Source organism: Lissotriton helveticus, chromosome 7, assembly GCF_964261635.1.
Source record: "Lissotriton helveticus chromosome 7, aLisHel1.1, whole genome shotgun sequence".
Lineage (NCBI taxonomy): Eukaryota > Metazoa > Chordata > Amphibia > Caudata > Salamandridae > Lissotriton > Lissotriton helveticus.
This window is the reverse complement of record NC_136068.1, coordinates 1859059028-1859079095: the sequence shown is the minus strand read 5'-3', so window position 1 is coordinate 1859079095 and position 20068 is coordinate 1859059028. Positions and strand designations below refer to the sequence as shown.

At 43.0% G+C, this 20068-nt stretch overlaps 1 protein-coding gene across 1 annotated transcript in view; it reads right to left on the bottom strand.

The window, feature by feature from the left end:
- Positions 1-20068, bottom strand: part of LOC144770840 (uncharacterized) — a 129437-nt gene that overhangs the window by 52015 nt on the left and 57354 nt on the right. Inside the window, exons 7-8 of the mRNA XM_078655623.1 lie at positions 12399-12509; positions 3527-3625 (exon numbers count right to left, since the gene is read on the bottom strand). Coding sequence (XP_078511749.1) covers positions 3527-3625; positions 12399-12509 — 210 coding nt within the window. The remainder of the gene's footprint in view (positions 1-3526; positions 3626-12398; positions 12510-20068) is intronic.

The window sequence follows — 20068 nt, the reverse complement described above, 5'->3', positions numbered from 1 at the left end:
ACCAGTGAACCTACGTGCAGACTTTGGGAGTTATAAAGTTAAACCTGAGTAAGGAAACTCGTTGATGGCTAAACAGAAGAATTCACTTTATAAATGTTTTGGACTTCGTTTGACGATCCAGTGGACGTTGTGTCTGCACTTCCTCATTCATCTGACATTTACTTTCGGATGTTCTTGGTGTCATCATTTGAGAACTATCTTTCTTAACGATCTTCATGAGGAAGGTACTGTTTGCTTACTACACATTTCCATGGAGATGTTTACAGAGCTGCTGTCCTATTCCATGACTACGGTGACTACTTTATTTATTTTAATTTATTGTTTTCATGAGACTTGATTATAGCTCTGCTTGTCATTCCTTGCTCAAGTTCTATTATTTTTAACTTAATTAATTATTCGCTATTTTCCTTTCACAGTGCCATTTATCGGCTGAAAATTTTCTGTGTGTTTTTTGAGTTATTTATACTATTGATAACTCTTAACCAAAACACAAGGTAGGCAGGGGTTATTTTCTAATGGTATTTTACTTGTTTTCGTTGGCAGGTTAGACTGTTCAAATACTTGATGTAATTTCCATTTCTCTTTTATGTGAGTGGATGTTCATGAGTATCATTTGCAGGTTAGGTACTGCTTAAAGGTACTGTTTAAACTTTGTGATGTAATTCCATATCTCTTTCATGTGAGTGGATGTTCTTGAGTAACTTTTGCAGTTTAGGTAATGTTTAAAATATGCTGCTTAAACTTCATGATGTGATTTCCATATCTCTTTTAGGTGAGTGGATGTTCTTGAGTAACTTTTGCAGTTTAGGTAATGTTTAAAAATGACTGCTTATTCTTCATGATGTAATTTCCAATTCTCTTCTGCGTGAATGGATGTTCATGAGTAACAGTTGGAAGTTGAGTACTTCTTATACTATGTGATGTAATTTCCATTTCTCTTTTATGTGAGTGGATGTGCATGAGTAGCACTTTTCGTGTTTCATAGGTGAGGTGTGGCGCCGTGGCCAGGGCAACTGACGCTGGAATCTGGGGATCACGGTTCGATCCTCAGCGCCGGCGGCAGGTTAGCCCAGCACCATGTGACTCTGGGCAATAGCTTGCTTAATCTTCCCGACGGCCCCCAGCGCCTAGAGACCCTAACGGGTGATTGTGCGCTTTACAAATGTGGATTATTGTTATTGTTACTGACATCAGTATGTGCACGGAGTTTCTTCCTGTAATTCTTTTTCAAAAGTTCTGTAACATTTTTCATGTTTCATACTTTATGTTACTGACATCAGTATGTGCATGGAGCTTCTCCTTGTTATTCTTTCCTAAAGTCCTGTATGAATTTTCTTCAACAGTTCTGAATGATTTTTTAAAAATGTTCTGCCAGTTTCTATTTTACCTTGCGCAAGGGTTTCTTTCTAGAAATGTCTGTCTAGAATTGTACTGGCAATTGTTTTTTTTCTCTCTTTCTAATTGTTCGTACTCCTGTTCGGTGTAATTTTTCACCTTTCTTTATGTTTTCTTTCCGGGAGATTCTTGTGTTTTCTCCTGTTTGAGGTACTTTTCTTGTAATCCTTTTTGTGTTTTTCTCCATTGTCTTCCGTTCACCGGTTCATGTCTTCATACCAGTCTGGCCAATTGGTGTGTTTTACTGTAACCTTGAACGTTTTGAGTACTTCTCTTTTGTCCTTGAAAGAGAAGATGTGTCTCTTTTTGCTTCTTTTGCATTTTCTATTCTTTCCATTATATTCTACATACTTTTGATTGTCTTCTCATCTTATTCTTGATGTTCCTTCTTTATAGTTTTCACCATATTCTTTTTCTAATCTATGTTTATGTTGTTGTGATTATTCTTTGCATTTTCTATTCCATTATAAGATGTGTAGTGTCCTCTTCCATTTATACCCTTCCTTTTTAGTTTCTTACCATATTCTTTCTTCATCGTCCAATCTATGTTTATTTTGTTGTGGTTATGCTTTGCATTTTCGATTCCATTATAAAGGGGAAGATGTGTCGTGTCTGGCATCTCTTCTATGCCTGTCTAGTTATCCTGTGGAATGTTATCATTCATGTGATGTCATGGAATGCTAGGTACTGGACTCTAGGAGTCAGTTGATAACTGGGCTGAGCAAGTAACATACTGCTCCTGGTGGGGTTTCTTCCTCCTTGACTTATACTTGTAACCCAAACTTGGAATAAATACCTTAACCTTCCACTTTGTCTGATTCCTACTTCCTACACCAACACTACAGCTGTATTTGTGAATAGTAGTCTTCGTGCAAGTACGACTACGCATTCTCTTTGGTGAAGCTGATAATGTCCTTTTGGACCTTATCTGCTTTTATCTTTAGTTCAAATGTGTTGAACTCACTAATTATTTAGTTAAGCTTTTCAAGTGCGTTTTTGGATTCTTCAAGGTATCACACTCTAGTTACTCTTTTTCTAGCTCTTCCATTTCTTGCAATTCTTTCTTATTATGTTCAAGTGCGGATTCTCTTCCAAGCACGATCCAGTGCCTGGAGCAAGTTGCGGAGATATGACTGAAGCCGCCCTTGAATTTTTTATCCCATCGGAAAATTCCAGGTAGATAATGGACTTGAAGTTCCCTGTGGTATGATATTTGCTTAAAATATTCTGTTAGCATACGGGCAGGTAATTCTGTGCATACGTGCTTTTTCTTTGCTCTTTCTAGCTTTTCCAGAATCATTTGTCTGGGAGTAGTGGAAATAGCAGAGCTACTTGATGAAAAGTGTGATGCTTTGCTAATAAATTTAACAATGTACTCCTCTGTGTATAAGAGGGTCTCTTTGTATGACATTATGTAGTAATGAGAGTTGTAATAATATTGGGATAAGCGGGAATGTGTGACATTTAAGAGAAAAAATGAATGAATGTTGTATTTTTGAAGAATTGCCAGTTGACAACAAAACAGTTAAACTAACAATTACAACAGAACACAAACCACCTACAGGTGGGAAGAGCAATGTACTACCGCGCTTTCAGTAAATCACTGCACAGTCAACTTTTCAAAACACAAGAGCAACCCACATGTCCATGCGAACTGGGGAGTTCCATGAGAATACTTGTCATAAGTTTACACTTTAATACCCAGTTTGCAAGGAAATATGGGCTGTGCTTGTTTTTTTTTTTAAGTAAACGGGTCAGGATTGAGGCTCATTGCAGAGACGATGGTGAGGGTCTGAGTCTTGCAGTAGCAGAGAGACACAGCTGGTGCTAGCTGGAACATTAATTCAAATCCTGGGCTTTTTATTTGACAACTTATTTCCCCCTGGAGTGCGGCATTGGTATATCTAACTTGTACGAACACGCCTGTAATGGAAGACCTGTGAGTGCCCGTGACTGGAACGGCATGTCATTACTGGGCGAGTTTCATTCTAAGGCTAATTAATAGTTTTGGAACCTTCTTGGCAAGCATGGGTTTAGCAGGAGAGATACCACAGGCACTGAAAGGAGGAAACCCAAACTCCCCCTGTTCTCTACAGACTCAAGAGTGCCACACTCCACGGCTCTTACATACCTGAGCTGTTTACATGGCATTCTTTAGGCAGCTCCTTCAAATGGGCATTTTCTGTTGGTATAAGGTGTGGTGAAGGAGGAGAAGAGACGTCTGGGTCACCTGGCGAAAGGAAAACATTGGAGACACGATTAGCTCTCAAAGAGTGAAACGCCATCAGAAAGGTTGAGATTCAGATTTGAAAGGTGCAGCTGCAGGCAGAACATCAAGGCAGCGACACCAGTCTTACTGGCTATGGTATAAACCTGTGTGCAAGCTTGAGTGATACAAAGAAGAGGTGGGGCAGGGGCCGCAGTGGCATGCTTATTTCCCACACACAGAATCTTGCACTGCCCCTGCACGCGTTGCGCCTGTCCTGTAAGAGTCCTCTCATGTTTTCCTTCTTTAGGGAACGTGAACTGTGGGTTGCAGAGCGGTAGATAGGGTGCATGTGTTGGTGAACACCACTTTACAAATGCCAAACCTATTGATACTACTGGAGGGAGTGAGTACAGGATCCAAGATACAAGGAGGGGTGTACTACGTATGCTTCCAGAGAGAACGCAGCATACAAAGGCGGGGTGCAAGATGCAAGCCTCCCTTGCATACACCCCAATGGAACAGCAGAGACAACAAAAGGGCCAAGCCTCCCTTCCTCAAACTACCTTCGGCTACAGGAGCAGGAACTGCATGGGGCACCAGCAGCGTAAGATACACCCTGCTTAGCGGCACGGACAGTGCACACGGCCCCCACACACAGAGCAGTTTTAATGGGCGGGCGCAGGCGGAGACACACACACACACACACAGAGGTGTGGAGAGGGCTGGCATGCACCTCTTTGCACTGAGCAGTCCCTTCGACCAGGGATGAGACCTACAAGTTGTAGTTCAAAACAACAAAAGAGCATCCAAAACTAAGATATATACAACGCTCTAAAAAGGGGGGGGAACGGTAAGACAGCCCGTCCACCACCACCCTTAAGTGCCTTATATCAGAAAGTGAACTGTGTCAAAAGAATAGTGACTTCCCAATGTGGAAAAAAGGAACCCTCAGGCACCCACAGACAGTAGGTAGCCATGTTTCTTCATCGGGTTCCTGTGGTTAGTAGTGTAAAGATATAATAAACCAAACAGGTGCAGATTAAAAATGGGTGTAGACCACTCCCTCGACCAACACTTTTAATAGAGGGGTGATTCGAACCCAATTAAAAACAATGTGCATGTAAGGACAAATACGGGTTGAGTAAATTTGAACCCCCTGTTCTAAAAATAGGTCGACATGTTTCTACTTTGGGGTCCTGTTCGACCCAGCATTCCTCAGGACCAATGATAAAATCTCTCCCAAATGGGCACAGCCAACCCTAAGTAGCTTACTCACATGGAAGGAAAATAATCAGCTTTACGTATGTATTTTTACCAACTTGTAATCGCTGTATCGATAAAAAATCAGGTGCTCAACCTCCGTTTTATGAAGGGTATGGAATTCAAATGCTCCTAATTACAAGGCTTCATGAGTCCGTGGTGGGGGAATCTTCACGTCAGCATATACTGGCTGGCGGCTCCCCGCATGGTACCTATTCTGGTCTCTTCCATGGCTCGAAAAACAAGTTGTAGCTACTCAGTGGGGAGTTCATGTCCAAATTAAGTTACCAAACAGACAAGATACTCTGCAAGGACTAGGTTGGAGCTGACAAGTGAACCCTGTGGGTTCCATAAACTCACGAAAAGAGTGATCCCGAGACCACAGTGGGATGCCAGACCTAGCAGCTCAGGTAGCCTGGCCTTTGGACTAAACCAGTAATAAAAAGAGTGAGAAATGCTTAATATTCGCTTAACTTTGCTCTGTAAGAGAACCTGTATTTTGTTTTCTTCAGGACGGGGCATAAAGTGAGGAGCAGGTGATTGCCGTATAAACAGGGTGCTTGTTGCGTCTGTGGTGCCCAAATAATTCTCCTCCAAAGAAATAAAAAAATATTAAAAATCTTGGAATAAATGAGGCATTTTTTTATTACAATTTTCAAATACATCGGTCATATAACGTGGGTCTTCTAGGCAGTTGTGCAGAGGAACTGCTTAAATATTTAGGTACTGCAGACTTTGCACATTAGAAATGTTTTCTGATGCACTCTTTATGAAAAAGCAACATTTCAAAATGCATGTATCATTGCGAGAATTCACAGCACGGCATAAAGGAGTGTGTATGTGCCATTTATGACAACATGGTATGGCTTGAATACATATGATTTTGGGAACCTTGGGGATAATTATATTCTGTACGGTCAGAAACTACGACATCGACGATGACCCTAACTAACACTTCTCATTTTAAAAGAATGCATATAGTTAACCTCATTTGTGCCTGAAAAAATATTGGAACCCACCCCACAACTTTCTTAGTTACATTTTTCTTTTTTTAAATCAAACTTTTCAAAATAATGTTACTGTTTCTTCTAATGCTGAAATTCAGTCTGCTTAAATATGTATGTGGAACCTCAACAAGCTGTAGCATTTCTATGTTGATGAGCTCTTGCAAACTGTAGTCCTTTCTCACTATCTCTAAATACACACGGGGAAATGCTTCAAGGAGATGTGTCATTTCTACGCACTTGGTACTCTGAAATGTCACTAAAGAAGGCCACACAATGTGTTCAGGCCCAGGGTCCCAAACCTTTAAAATGTAACACGGACGTAAAACACAAACTCTGAAAAAAGGAAATATACACTACTAATAAAACATGCATTGACATCACCAATAGGTCTAAATCTTTAATAAATGAAAATGCTTTTTGTTGATTTGCAATTTTGTGGGTGCAGTAGTATAGATAGGTGAATGGATGAATGTGAGAATGGGTCAACAGTTAGGTGTGCGAGTCCATGAGAGGGTGACAGACTGAATTCCTGGTTGGATGGATCGGTGCGTTGGTGCATGCATGGATGAATAATTGGGGCGTGACTGCACAAGGGTATGAATGGGCAATTTGAAGAATGAGTGGAAGAATGGATGAGTGAATGGATGGCTTTTATACATCCACTCACACTTAAGCATTCACACTCAATCTGTTTATTCACCCACTCGCTCATATATAACCACCCCTCCATTCACGTATTCACTTTGCCATCCAAGCATGCTTACATTTACACTCCCACACTAGCCAAGCATCCATTAATACACCCTCAGGCATGAATTCATCCAGCCAACCAGGTTTCCAGACCCCCTATGCCACAGGCCAATTGCAACAGGAGGATGAAGTCCTCAGAATGCCCAATGCACCAATCTCTTTTGCAATGAGATGGCAGACATTTTAAAGGAGTGCCGATGGGCAGGATATTTAAGCTTTAAAAATCCGCCACTGGGTGTAGTGAGAGGCATTAGCACTGGACACGGGGCACAAGGCAGCCAGAGGCTGGTGAGGTGGTGGTGGATAGATTTGTAGCATGAGAGGGTGAGGTGGCGGTGGATAGCTTTGTAGCAAGAGAGGGTGAGGTGGGGTGGATAGCTTTGTAGCATGAAAGGGTGAGGTGGTGGTGGATAGCTTTGTAGCATGAAAGGGTGAGGTGGTGGTGGATAGCTTTGTAGCATGAAAGGGTGAGGTGGTAGTGGATAGCTTTGTAGCATGAAATTGTGAGGTGGTGGGGGATAGCTTTGTAGCACAAGAGGGTGAGGTGGTGGTGGATAGCTTCATAGCATGAGAGGGTGAGGTGGTGTGGTTTGCTTCCTAGAATTTGAGAGTGAGGTGGTGGTGGATAGTTTCATAGCATGAGAGGGTGAGGTGGTGGTGGATAGCTTCATAGCATGAGAGGGTGAGGTGGTGGTGGATAGCTTCCTAGTATTAGAGGGTGAGGTGGTGGTGGATAATTTCGTAGCATGAAAGGGTGAGGTGGTGGTGGATAGCTTTGTAGCATGAGAGGGTAAGGTGGTGGTGGATAGCTTCCTAGAATTTGAGGGTGAGGTGGTAGTGGTGGATCGCTTCGTAGCATAAGAGGGTGAGGTGGGGTGGATAGCTTTGTAGCACGAGACAGTGAGGTGGTGGTGGATAGCTTCGTAGCATAATAGGGTGAGGTGGTGGTGGATGGCTTTGTTGCATGAGAGGGTGAGGTGGTGGTGAATAGCTTCGTAGCATGCAAGGGTGAGGTGGTGGTGGATAGCTTCATAGCATGAGAGGGTGAGGTGGTGGTGGATGGCTTCATTGCATGGGAGGGTGATCTGGTGGTGGTGGCTGGCTTCGTAGCATGCGAGGGTGAGGTGGAGGAAACCTTTGTAGCACAAGAGGGTGAGGTGGTGTGGATTGCTTCCTAGAATTTGAGGGTGAGGTGGTGGTGGATTGCTTCCTAGAATTTGAGGGTGAAGTGGTGGTGGATAGCTTCGTAGCACAAGAGGGTGAGGTGGTGGTGAATGGCTTCATAGCATGAGAGGGTGAGGTGGTGGTGGATGGCTTTGTAGCATGAGAGGGTGAGGTGGTGGTGGATGGCTTTATAGCATGAGAGGGTGAGGTGGTGGTGGATGGCTTTATAGCATGAGAGGGTGAGGTGGTGGTGAATAGCTTTGTAACATGAGAGGTTGAGGTGGTGGTGGATAGTTTTGTAGCATGAGAAGGTGAGGTGGTGGTGTATAGCTTCATGGCATGAGAGTGAGGTGGTGGTGGATCGCTTCATGGCATGAGAGGGTGAGGTGGTGGTGGATAGCTTCATGGCATGAGAGGGTGAGGTGGTGGTGGATAGCTTTGTAGCATGAGAGGGTGAGATGGTGGTGGATAGCTTTGTAGCATGAGAGGGTGAGGTGATGGTGGATAGCTTTGTAGCATGAGAGGGTGAGGTGGTGGTGGATAGCTTTGTAGCATGAGAGGGTGATGTGGTGGTGGATAGCTTCATAGCATGAGAGGGTGAGGTGGTGGTGGATAGCTTCATAGCATGAGAGGGTGAGGTGGTGGTGGATGGCTTTGTAGCATGAAAGGGTGAGGTGGTGGTGGATAGCTTCATGGCATGAGAGGGTGAGGTGGTGGTGGATTGCTTAGTAGCATGAAAGGGTGAGGTGGTGGTTGATATCTTTGTAGCATGAGAGGGTGAGGTGGTGGGGGATAGCTTTGTAGCATGAGAGGGTGAGGTGGTGGTGGATAGCTTAGTAGCATGAAAGGGTGAGGTGGTGGTTGATAGCTTTGTATCATGAGAGGGTGAGGTGGTGGTGGGCGGCTTTGTAGCACGAGAGGGTGAGATGGTGTTGGATAGCTTCATAGCATGAGAGGGTGAGGTGGTGGTGGATAGCTTCATAGCATGAGAGGGTGAGGTGGTGGTGGATAGCTTCATAGCATGAGAGGGTGAGGTGATGGTGGATAGCTTTGTAGCATGAAAGGGTGAGATGGTGGTTGATAGCTTTGCAGCATGAGAGGGTGAGGTGATGGTGGATAGCTTTGTAGCATGAGAGGGTGAGGTGGTGGTGGTTAGCTTCATAGAATGAGAGGGTGAGGTGGTGGTGGATAGCTTTGTAGCAGGAGAGGGTGAGGTGGTGGTGAATAGCTTTGTAGCATGAAAGGGTGAGGTGGTGGCTGATAGCTTTGTAGCATGAGTGGGTGAGGTGGTGGTGGATAGCTTCATAGCATGAGAGGGTGAGGTGGTGGTGGATAGCTTCATAGCATGAGTGGGTGAGGTGGTGGTGGATAGCTTCCTAGTATTAGAGGGTGAGGTGGTGGTGGATAATTTCGTAGCATGAAAGGGTGAGGTGGTGGTGGATAGCTTTGTAGCATGAGAGGGTAAGGTGGTGGTGGATAGCTTCCTAGAATTTGAGGGTGAGGTGGTGGTGAGGTGAGGTGGTGGTGGATCGCTTCGTAGCATAAGAGGGTGAGGTGGGGGTGGATAGCTTTGTAGCACGAGACAGTGAGGTGGTGGTGGATAGCTTCATAGCATAATAGGGTGAGGTGGTGGTGGATGGCTTTGTTGCATGAGAGGGTGAGGTGGTGGTGAATAATTCGTAGCATGCAAGGGTGAGGTGGTGGTGGATAGCTTCATAGCATGAGAGGGTGAGGTGGTGGTGGATGGCTTCATTGCATGGGAGGGTGATCTGGTGGTGGTGGCTGGCTTCGTAGCATGCGAGGGTGAGGTGGAGGAAACCTTTGTAGCACAAGAGGGTGAGGTGGTGTGGATTGCTTCCTAGAATTTGAGGGTGAGGTGGTGGTGGATTGCTTCCTAAAATTTTAGGGTGAAGTGGTGGTGGATAGCTTCGTAGCACAAGAGGGTGAGGTGGTGGTGGATGGCTTCATAGAATGAGAGGGTGAGGTGGTGGTGGATGGCTTTGTAGCATGAGAGGGTGAGGTGGTGGTGGATGGCTTTATAGCATGAGAGGGTGAGGTGGTGGTGGATGGCTTTATAGCATGAGAGGGTGAGGTGGTGGTGAATAGCTTTGTAGCATGAGAGGTTGAGGTGGTGGTGGATAGTTTTGTAGCATGAGAAGGTGAGGTGGTGGTGTATAGCTTCATGGCATGAGAGTGAGGTGGTGGTGGACAGCTTCATAGCATGAGAGGCTGAGGTGGTGGTGGATAGCTTTGTAGCATGAAAGGGTGAGGTGGTGGTTGATAGCTTTGTAGCATGAAAGGGTGAGGTGGTGGTTGATAGGTTTGTAGCATGAGAGGGTGAGGTGGTGGTGGATAGCTTTGTAGCATGAAAGGGTGAGGTGGTGGTTGATAGCTTTTTAGCATGAAAGGGTGAGGTGGTGGTGGATAGCTTTGTAGCATGAAAGGGTGAGGTGGTGGTTGATAGCTTCATAGCATGACAGGGTGAGGTGGTGGTGGATAGATTCAAAGCATGAGAGGGTGAGGTGGTGGTGGATAGCTTCATACCATGAGAGGGTGAGGTGGTGGTGGACAGCTTCATAGCATGAGAGGCTGAGGTGGTGGTGGATAGCTTTGTAGCATGAGAGGGTGAGGTGGTAGTGGATGCTTTGTAGCATGAATGGGTGAGGTGGTGGTGGATAGCTTTGTAGCAAGAGAGGGTGAGGTGGTGGTGGATAGCTTTGTAGCATGAGAGGGTGAGGTGGTGGTGGATGTCTTTGTAGCACAAGAGGGTGAGGTGGTGGTGGATAGCTTCGTAGCATGAGAGGGTGAGGTGGTGGTGGATAGCTTCGTAGCATGAGAGGGTGAGGTGGCTTTGTAGCATGAGAGGGTGAGGTGGCTTTGTAGCATACGAGGGTGAGGTGGTGGTGGATAGCTTTGTAGCATGAAAGGGGAACAAGGAGTGCAGACAGAGATCAATTCTGCTAATGAGTGTTTTGGTGGGCAGTGTATGGATTTCATGAAGGTTGTACTGTTACATGTGGTCGAGTGGTGAAGCAGAAGGACTAAGAGCTGTGAAGTGTAGAGGTAAAGCAGAAGCCATGAATGAAGACAAGATTGGTGGAGCGCTTCTTGAGGATTCTAGACCGGGATGTCGATCAGATTCTCTGATCAGCTCACGCACTGCTACTCAAGGTGCTAAATGAGATTAAATCATAGCTCCGACTCTACCAATGATCTATGTTTGAATGTGGATTAATTACGTGTGAAAATGATGGAAATTTATCACATACTTAATATAATACACTGGGGGTTGTTAGTTATGTCAACAGTAATAAATTGATTCTCATCATCACTAAACACTTGGAGTAAAAAGTCCAATGAGGTCTAATAGTTAAGAGACCATGTGATAATTCATGCAGCCGCATGAAGTTGTATAACAATTCTCCGTTGATAGATTTTAATACTTGTACTTTCTGTCACTCAACACATCTTTGAATGTCACTCCAAGAGGTTTTCTAGATGATCCTTCTAAACTGTGGGGACACTATGGCACCTGAGTCAAAGGGCAATTGTAAGGGGGGTATTAAGGACTTTGCATCGATGGCTTAAAGACAGGTCTGAAGCTTCTGGTGTTATTTTCTGAGATAAGTAAAATTATTCAAATCTTCCTATGGAACAACATAGAGACATTATAGATGAGTATTTTAGGTGATCTAATCCTAGTCCTGTTTTATTGTATATTTGTTATATTTCTTTCTGGAGCAACACTGCTCACTTCAAGAAACCGCTGCAAGGAAAGTGTTCCTACATATTTTTATTTTTTGTGTTTGTTTTTAGAGAGTTTTATATAGCGCGAACTAGACCCAAAGTAATCAGAGCACTTTACATGAGCACCAGTTGCGTTACAAATGGACACAATCATTTTTATGTTTGGTTTTTGTTAGGCATGGGGAGATTAAGTGATTTGCCCAGAATCACAGGGTGTTGAGCATCCCTGTCGAGACTCGAACACGGTTCTTCAGCTTCAGGGTCGACCGCCCTAGCCGTTAGGCCACATCCTCCTTTACTAACCATTACAACCTTCAATGCCTTTACTTGTGCAAACTTTGCACTACGAACCCATCTAACTGCACTTGTGAACTTTGGTTTTTCCAATTACCGCCTCACATTTGCTTGTCCCACTCTTGCCCAGTGGTACAAAAGGGGGTAGTGATGGACGGAGCATCTGAACCAATCAAACACTCACACCCAGTCAACAGATCTGGGTTTAATCCATCACCGTTCTTTAGCCCACTCTGCCACCCCAGTTCAGACATGGCCATATGCAAATCAGTCTGACCCTGTGCCTCATGGGAACAGTCCAGCCCGAACTGCCAATCCATGCCTTCCCTGGACCGGAAACAAGCTTCCGAGGACCGGTTTCTGGCATTTCAGGTCAAGCAACCTGCATTCTGGAAAACTGACAACAGCAACATTATCTATAAAAAATAAACCAAACATCTAAGATTTATGTATGGGAGTCATAATCTCAAGCGAGTGAGGACAATGCAGTGTCTTCGGGTGTCTGAAAGTTTTACTACCAGTGTATTAGTCATACAGATTTTTTATTACCGTGATGAGAAACCTGCACATACCTGTCGTATTACTGATGCTCCCTTTCCTCTCAGAATGCTGCTGGTCTACAGAGATGATTTCTCCCTCTTCTTTCATGACGAATGACACGACCGAAGTTATGAGTGCATGTTCTGTCACAAAAAGAAAACCAAAGTGTGAAAGGGCTCAGCGTCAAGATAAAGCTCACCATACTTTCTATTTGGAGAAGGGGGGCACATTCAACAAAGATTTGAAAGCTCATTATATATCCACCGAAAACCTGGCAGGAACTCACGGGAGATTCAGCCGCTCAGTGGCTAACATCTACTCCTGTAAGCAGAAGTGGGGTGCACTCATCAGCGAAAGCTTACTCTTTATCATTAAACAATCTCTTTTTTTTCCAGTTGAAAGCATTACAATAAAAATCACAAATACTTGATCATTTTAAATAACAACATAAAACATGAGGCCATATTAATCATTTTAGAATGACTGCCGAATTCACCATTGGATAGCATCAGGATTCTGTATTGTGGGCCACCAGGCAGATGCACTGTAGGCTGGAAAAGGCAAGAAAATCACAGCCTCATCAGTTGAGCAGCAAAACTTCATTGCCTCTTAGCATGATGATATACTGCCCAAACAACTGGCGGAGTAGACCCTTACTTAAACAAGGTTTTTGTACAAAAAGGCATGAATTGGCTCAAAATGTCAGGCCCGCCACGGTCACAGCTACTAGACCCTACAGACCTTACAGACAATCTCCTAGTGAAGGCAAGCACAGGTAAGGCTGCAAGCCTGCATTTTTATATCAAGCTTCTTCATATCTCTAGGTGTATGATGTCAAATAGGGTTCACAGATCTATTTTGTTCTGTCCCTGTAGGTAGACAGATATGCTACCTTCTATAGCACTTTACAGGTGTTATATTTTTTCAATTTCTAGTAATTTGCTTTTACTAAAACAATTCTTGGTCTTGTTCACTGGGCTCAGGTTGTCCCAGAGGCTAAAGCATCCTACTGCTTTTGATTTTTTTTTATATGGTTTAGACACTGAACTTTCGCTAAGCCCTCTGGGGTCAAAATATCAAGCAAAGATTTTAGATACAGTTTTGACTGCAGAATTCAACCACAGTCGAATCTTGAACAGCCCTGTTTTTAGATGAATTATTTCCTTTATACCAGTTTGAGTCATAAGGCTTTCATGGGGCTACGTGTTCCTCGGTGCAGTAGGAAGCAGTGTTCTATTTTTTGAAGCTTGATTACTTTGCTAAAGCCCCATAAGTCTGCACTACATACAGTGAATGCTGCACCTTTCAATCTATAACTGTCAAAAATTGATTGGATTGTAGTTCCAACATTTTGTTCTTACAGTGTAGTACAACTCCCACATTTTGATTAATAGAGTACATTTTTCCCTTTTTTTAAGGCCAAATTCAGTTTAGGTTTGTACCTTATGCCTAGATAATCAAAGTGACTCCAGAGGAGTTAAACTGGCATGAAGGGTACTCTTCAAATTATTTTGGGGTTTATAATCATAAAATTGTTTTGCACTTATGGAAAGCTTTCTTTTAATGGTTCTGTAAGTTTCAGAAACCTTTAGCAAGTGAGGCATGGGAAGCTCTGTCTGAGTTGAAAATGCTGCATTGCTGGCAAGCAGGTGTTCATTCATTGCCCAATTTCTGTGTCTTCAAATTGAGGGAATGTAGGTAGCTGCCCACGTGTATTTATATACACAGTAATTAATAGTGGGGGTAGTGTGCAACCCTTTTAATCACCCATGTCTACTTTTTTTCTCCATACCTGACCATTGGAGGATGCAGAAGATATTTCAGAGCAACACTGCAGTGCTGCACCTACCCCTTTTTTGAAGCTGCCTGAATGCAGACTGAGATCCTTTCCCTTTCTTCCCAGTCTTGTAAGCAATCAAATAAAGGTTCCAAATATTTTCCCAGCTCCATCCAACAGCAAGATTGGGTGATAATTACCTGGGTCTGTCAGGGAGCTCTTCTTGATGATGGGAACAATTTATGTGGTTCTCCAAAAGCATGGGACTTCACCAAGTTTTCAGACTGCGTTGAATACTGCTCTTGAAACTGGAGCCCTCAGGATAATCCAGGCACAACAGAGGATTAAGGGTACTCCCTCAAAGGAAAGATGCTGTATTTTGTTTTGACCAAGCATTGCATGGACAACCTGACGTTTAGTAAATTGCAGGGCCCTGTTGGCAAATAGTGGCGCTTCAGTGTTAAACTCTCAGAGTCTAGCTGTTTGCATTTCGTCTCAGATTTCAGAAAATACTAACTTGCCACTTTTGTAACGTGGAGTGATTTAACCATTCTTCATCTCCATATCCCAGGTCTAGACTCACTGGGGACCCACTGAGTCTGTGTTGCTTAATGTGCTTTTCACACAGACTTTTGTCAGGACTTTCACTGTTGTTTCCCCTGCTAGCCTTGTTCATTGATATCTTAGGACCTGTGTTAACTATTTATTCATGGTACATTCGTCAAACTATCTTTAGCTTGACATATTGTTTTTGCTTGTTGTTGATTTCTTGGTCTTTGTAAAATTTGAGATTAATTCCAGTAAATTCTGAAAGGTTTCAATGAGTGTCCGATTTGGGGCTTCTCACGTTTCTGGTATGTCTCTGAACTTGTTCTTTTGAGATTTTCTTTTCAAAGAATAAGGATAACCATCTATTTCTGAATGGCCTTGGGTTTGATTTCAAATCCAGATCTGCCAGTCCCAATGGGTGCTCAGATTGAGATGGGGCCTGCCTTAGCCCGTACAAGTATGCACAATGAGTGGGACATGTTTGCTTTCTATTCTGTGTTGCAATCTCACAGCAATTATTGAGTGCCAGAATTCAATACGGAGTACCACATAATCAACAAAATTGATTCTGTAAATGTATTTTTGCCTGGGTATGCATGTCAGTGAGCCCGCTGAGAGCGCGATGGCAGCCTCCTGCCATCATTGGCCCACATGGTTTCCCTTCCTGGAGTTTTGCCACCATTTCATATTGAGCTCCGGTGGGTTCCATGCATTCTCCTCATAAATTAATTCCTTTTTAAAAACTCCTTCATCTGGCTTTGTGTTGCAGTCGCCATAAATTAGAATAATTCCAGTTTCCACTTCCTTTGCTGCAGCTGTTGAATCCATCACATAGGTTTCTAGCATCATGAATACTAATTTCTTTCCCTTGCTGTGCCCCAGTGAATAATAGACTATAAAAGTAGCAAGTACTCTGCTACCGATATCCAGCACAATTTGTTGCAGATTATGTGTGTGAATTGTTTTACTTGTACTTTGCCCACTAGAGCAACAGAAACCCAGATCATCATTTGTTTTGCTCTGGTTGGAAAAAGGTGTCCCTCTTCATCTACTAGTTTAAGTTTATTTTATTTTTGCATAGTTAACTAAAACCATTGCAATATTACACTTAAAAGAATTAAAAAAATATATAAATAGACATTCAGTATACTTTCCTCCGCCTTAACTGCCTTTTTAGTTCTTACAGTTGCTACAGAACATCTTTGCAAGCCAAAGGTAGAAAATTCATGGCAGTTTAAAATCACAGTTAGATTATGCTTGTTAAGGAAAGTCCTTTGCTCACTGGATGCTGTGATGTGCTGTCTCAGGTTTCCATACTACAGCCATGCTTGCCCATTTGTCACATCGTTCAAGTTATCTCGGCTTGTTGCAAGATGTATCCCTCTGCTACTGCCGAGCATCCTTAAAGTGGTTCCGCTAAGACCTTTTCCCATCTGCTGGACCGTTTGCGGCGACAGGCTTTTGGCATTTTTTGTTTGGCCAACATCAGGAATTTTACCAATCTGCAGTTTAGTTGGATGTTTACTAGATTTAAGCAGGCCAGCACCACTTGCCTCCTAGTGTGGATGCCTATCTGTTTCAGAGGTTGTTTAAGGTGCTGTTGCCGCGCTTGGTGTAGCTCTTTGCGTAGACAAATTAAATGTAGAATGTCGCCATTATGGGTGTTACACAGCCTGCAAGTATCTTGTCCTTTTGTCCTCAGCCATGGTGGTAGGTGCTGGGTGCATGGAAGGATCCCTAGTCTGTACCTTAGGAAGTTAATTTTTATGGCCCTGGGATAGCCCTGGTTAAAGTATGGTTGTGGGGCGAGTAATTTGTAGGAGTTAAGGTTCATCCAGGCATGAGATCTATTTGAGAAGCTCGCCTTTTACTCCACTAAGGAGATTTGTTTTATGTTTTTCCAGACTAGTTTTTTAAAGTTGAAATAGCCGAGTTGTGCATCCCAAAGTCCAGAAAGTTTGGCAGTTTCCAAGGCTAACTGAAGGTAGCTTCTTACCTGATAGAACTCCCTATACTGTATATCGTGCCTCAGCAGATAGTTTAGCGTGTTTGCAGTGGCACTTCTTATCTTGTGCTAGCAGATTATGTAAGCGCCATAACTGGCTAGACTTGTTGTTGAAGGCCAAACTCCAACCTTATTTGAGCAGGTTATGTGTAGGGTGGAAGACTGAACATAGTTCTTTTTTTATTTTTATTTATTTTAATTCCACACTTCCAGACACATGATATAAAATTTCTGAGAAATTACTCTTACAATAGAGCTCTGTGAATCAATAACAAGAATTAAATACAAAAATTAAGTACCAAGAGAGTTAATGCATCGAAAAATTTAAATAAAATATATGAATATCCTCTATACACAGTGGGAACTAGATAATCAAGGTGACGCCAAATCGGAACATGCAGATAATCATGCCATCCATCACTCTTCAGGATACCCCAATGACATATACTAGTATTTAAATCCGCCATACATCATATGATACAAGTCGTACATCTATACATATTTACAACTTATTATCTCAATTATTCATATGAACCAAAAAAAGATCCCAAATCATAAGCCCCAATTTCCGTTTCCTTACCCCCTTTAATGCATATAAACTATATTCCAAACTAGCTAATGTGTACATTTTCGCCCTCCAAACCTCAAACCTTGGTGGTTCAGGACATAACCAGTCCCGCGCTATACATAAGCGGGCTACAGTCATTGCTACAAATAAAAACAATCTATGTTTATACATACATCCACCCTTTGAAACAGACTGCCCCAACCCCAGAAGCATCTAGGCAGGAGTAATGCGGACGGAGTCCCCTAAGATATTGGATAAAAACCTATCCATATCTTGCAAAAACAAATCCAATTTAACACAACTAAAAAAAATATGTTCTATATCAGCATTTGCTGCGCTACAGCGGAAACATTTGCCGTTGTAGCGGCTGCCCCATTTGTTCATCCGCGCGGGTGTGTAATATAATCTAAATAAAGTTTTAAAAAATTGTACTTTTAAGTTTGCTGACATAAGGACTTCATTAGATCTTATAAGTGCTTCATCAATTGAAATATCAGATTCATTTTCACCCAGAATCTCCGCCCATTGTAGCATATGCCTTACTAGATCATCCTTTTTGCCAGAGCTTAAAATTTTGTACAACCCTCCAATTCTACTCTGGGACTTTAAAGCCTCCATCAAGGGATTAGAAATTAAATTCAATTTGCGTTTTATTAGGAAATAAAAACGTATGAAACTGTGATAGTTTATGAACCTGTAATAACTTCTCAAACTGTTTAATGGCTCCCCTATGATCATACAAATCCCCTAATAACCTGATTCCTTTTTCTTGCCAAACCCTCGCCATCCTATCACCAAAAGTGGATGGGAGCAGTTTTACCCCAACTATTGGAGAATAACCAAAGAGCTCCTAAATTATTCAATTTACGCACTTTCTTCCATACTTTACTTACTGCTGCTACAGTTTTGAACCTGGTTCTTTTAAAATAGCTCCATTCTATCTCCCTAAATAAGCTTCCCTTCCTAAAGTTAAGTGATAAATAGAGCTACTAGAGCTTGATATTGTTGCGTTGCCCTCATCCACTCCAAACAATAAAATGAACATTTTTTGAAGGAAACAAGCATAATAGTATAAAACAAAATCAGGTACCGCTAACCCACCCGTCCTTAAATAATGTCATTAACCTAATGGCTCTCCGCGGCTTCCCAGGGGTCCATATAAATCTAGAGCACAAAGACTGTAACTTCTGGAGTTGAGCTGGTGTTATTTCTAGTGGCAATGCTCTAAAGAGGTATAATACCCATGGTAATATATTCATTTTTAATATATTTGTTTGGCCAATTAAAGTGAAATGCAGCCTCCCCCACCTCTGCAAAGAGTCTGCAATGTTTCTGTATAGCGATCCCCAATTTACCTCCACTACCTCAGACATTGATGCCCTTATCTTGACTCCCAAATAAGTTGCTTCCGCAACAACTCTTGGATCATTACCTCTCACTGTTTCAGTACATACAAGCTGCGTTTTCATGGCTGAACATAGTTCTGTAATCTTTAACCTTCGTGTTATCCAGCTCCTTAGCATCTCTTCCCCACATAGCCTCACTGCCATAAGTTATCGAGGGGAGAAGTTTAGCCTAGACTACCTTCAGGTGCAGGGTCAGAGTCGGTCCCATCAATTGGTTTGCAAGGTTTTTCATCGTCAGGGCGGTCAGCAGACCTTTCCTTCTTATTTCCTCTTTCTGGCATCCAAACAACACTTCCTTGTCGAATATGACTCCTAGATACTTGCACTCGCAAGCTGGGTCAATTTTGATGCTGCCTAGAAACCAGTTCCTCTGTAAGTTCTTTTTATTATTTATTGACATTGTCCGGGTCTTGCTCAAATTTATTTTTAAGTAGTTTTCTGTTGTGTAGTTCTGCATTTCCGTCAGTAGGTGTTGAAGACCGAAGTGAGTGTGGCTAAGCAGAACTACGTTGTCTGCGTACATGAGATTGGTTAAGGTTTTCCCTCCTACCCTTGGAGAATAGGAGTTACAAGCATCGAGCACCTTAGGAAGGTCAGCCATTAATAGGTTGAACAGGGTTGGTGCAAGCACACAACCCTGTTTCAGTCCTTTTGTGGTGGGGACTTTTGAGGAGAGGTGGGTGCCGCCGCCTAGTTTTACCTGCACCCAGGTGTCCGTGTGTAGAAGCAGCAGCATTTTTAGAATAGTCTGTGGTATGCCCCATCGCACCAGTTTCCACCACAGTCTGCCTCTCTCTACATTATCAAAGGCAGAACTAAAGTCAATATAACACAAGTGTAGAGGTAATTTGGAGGTTTTTGCTGCGTCGATTATTAGAGAGATTGCAAGGATGTTTGTAGATGTGCTAGCCATTTTGCGGAACCCGGTCTGATTCAGCGGTATTATCGGATTCGTCTCAGCCCAGATTGTAAACTCCTCTAATATGGTGCAATATTCCGCATCATTGTCAATCAAAGCTACTAAAAGATAGTTGTTGGGCTCGGCCTTGTCTCCTTTTTTATAAATTAGGACTATTGTCGAGCCCCTCGAAGATTCTGGCATTCTGTATAGCAGCCTGATTTCCAGAAAAAGAGGATGCAGGATATCCGCCCAGTCTTCGCTCTTCGCTTTGAACAAGGCAGGTGGAATGCCATTCGGTCCCGGGGCTCCTTCTTTCCTCTCTTTGGCAATCTGCTTTTTAATTGAGAGTGACAGCGGGCAGCTAGCTGCGCTTGATGGTTTGTTTCCTGTGGCTGGATACTCCTGCTCCCTAATCTCAATTATGCTTGCTTCAGCTTGACCCTCTGGGATCCAGCTGTTGGCTGTTTGGGCTCCTGCATTTCCTGTTTGGTTATTA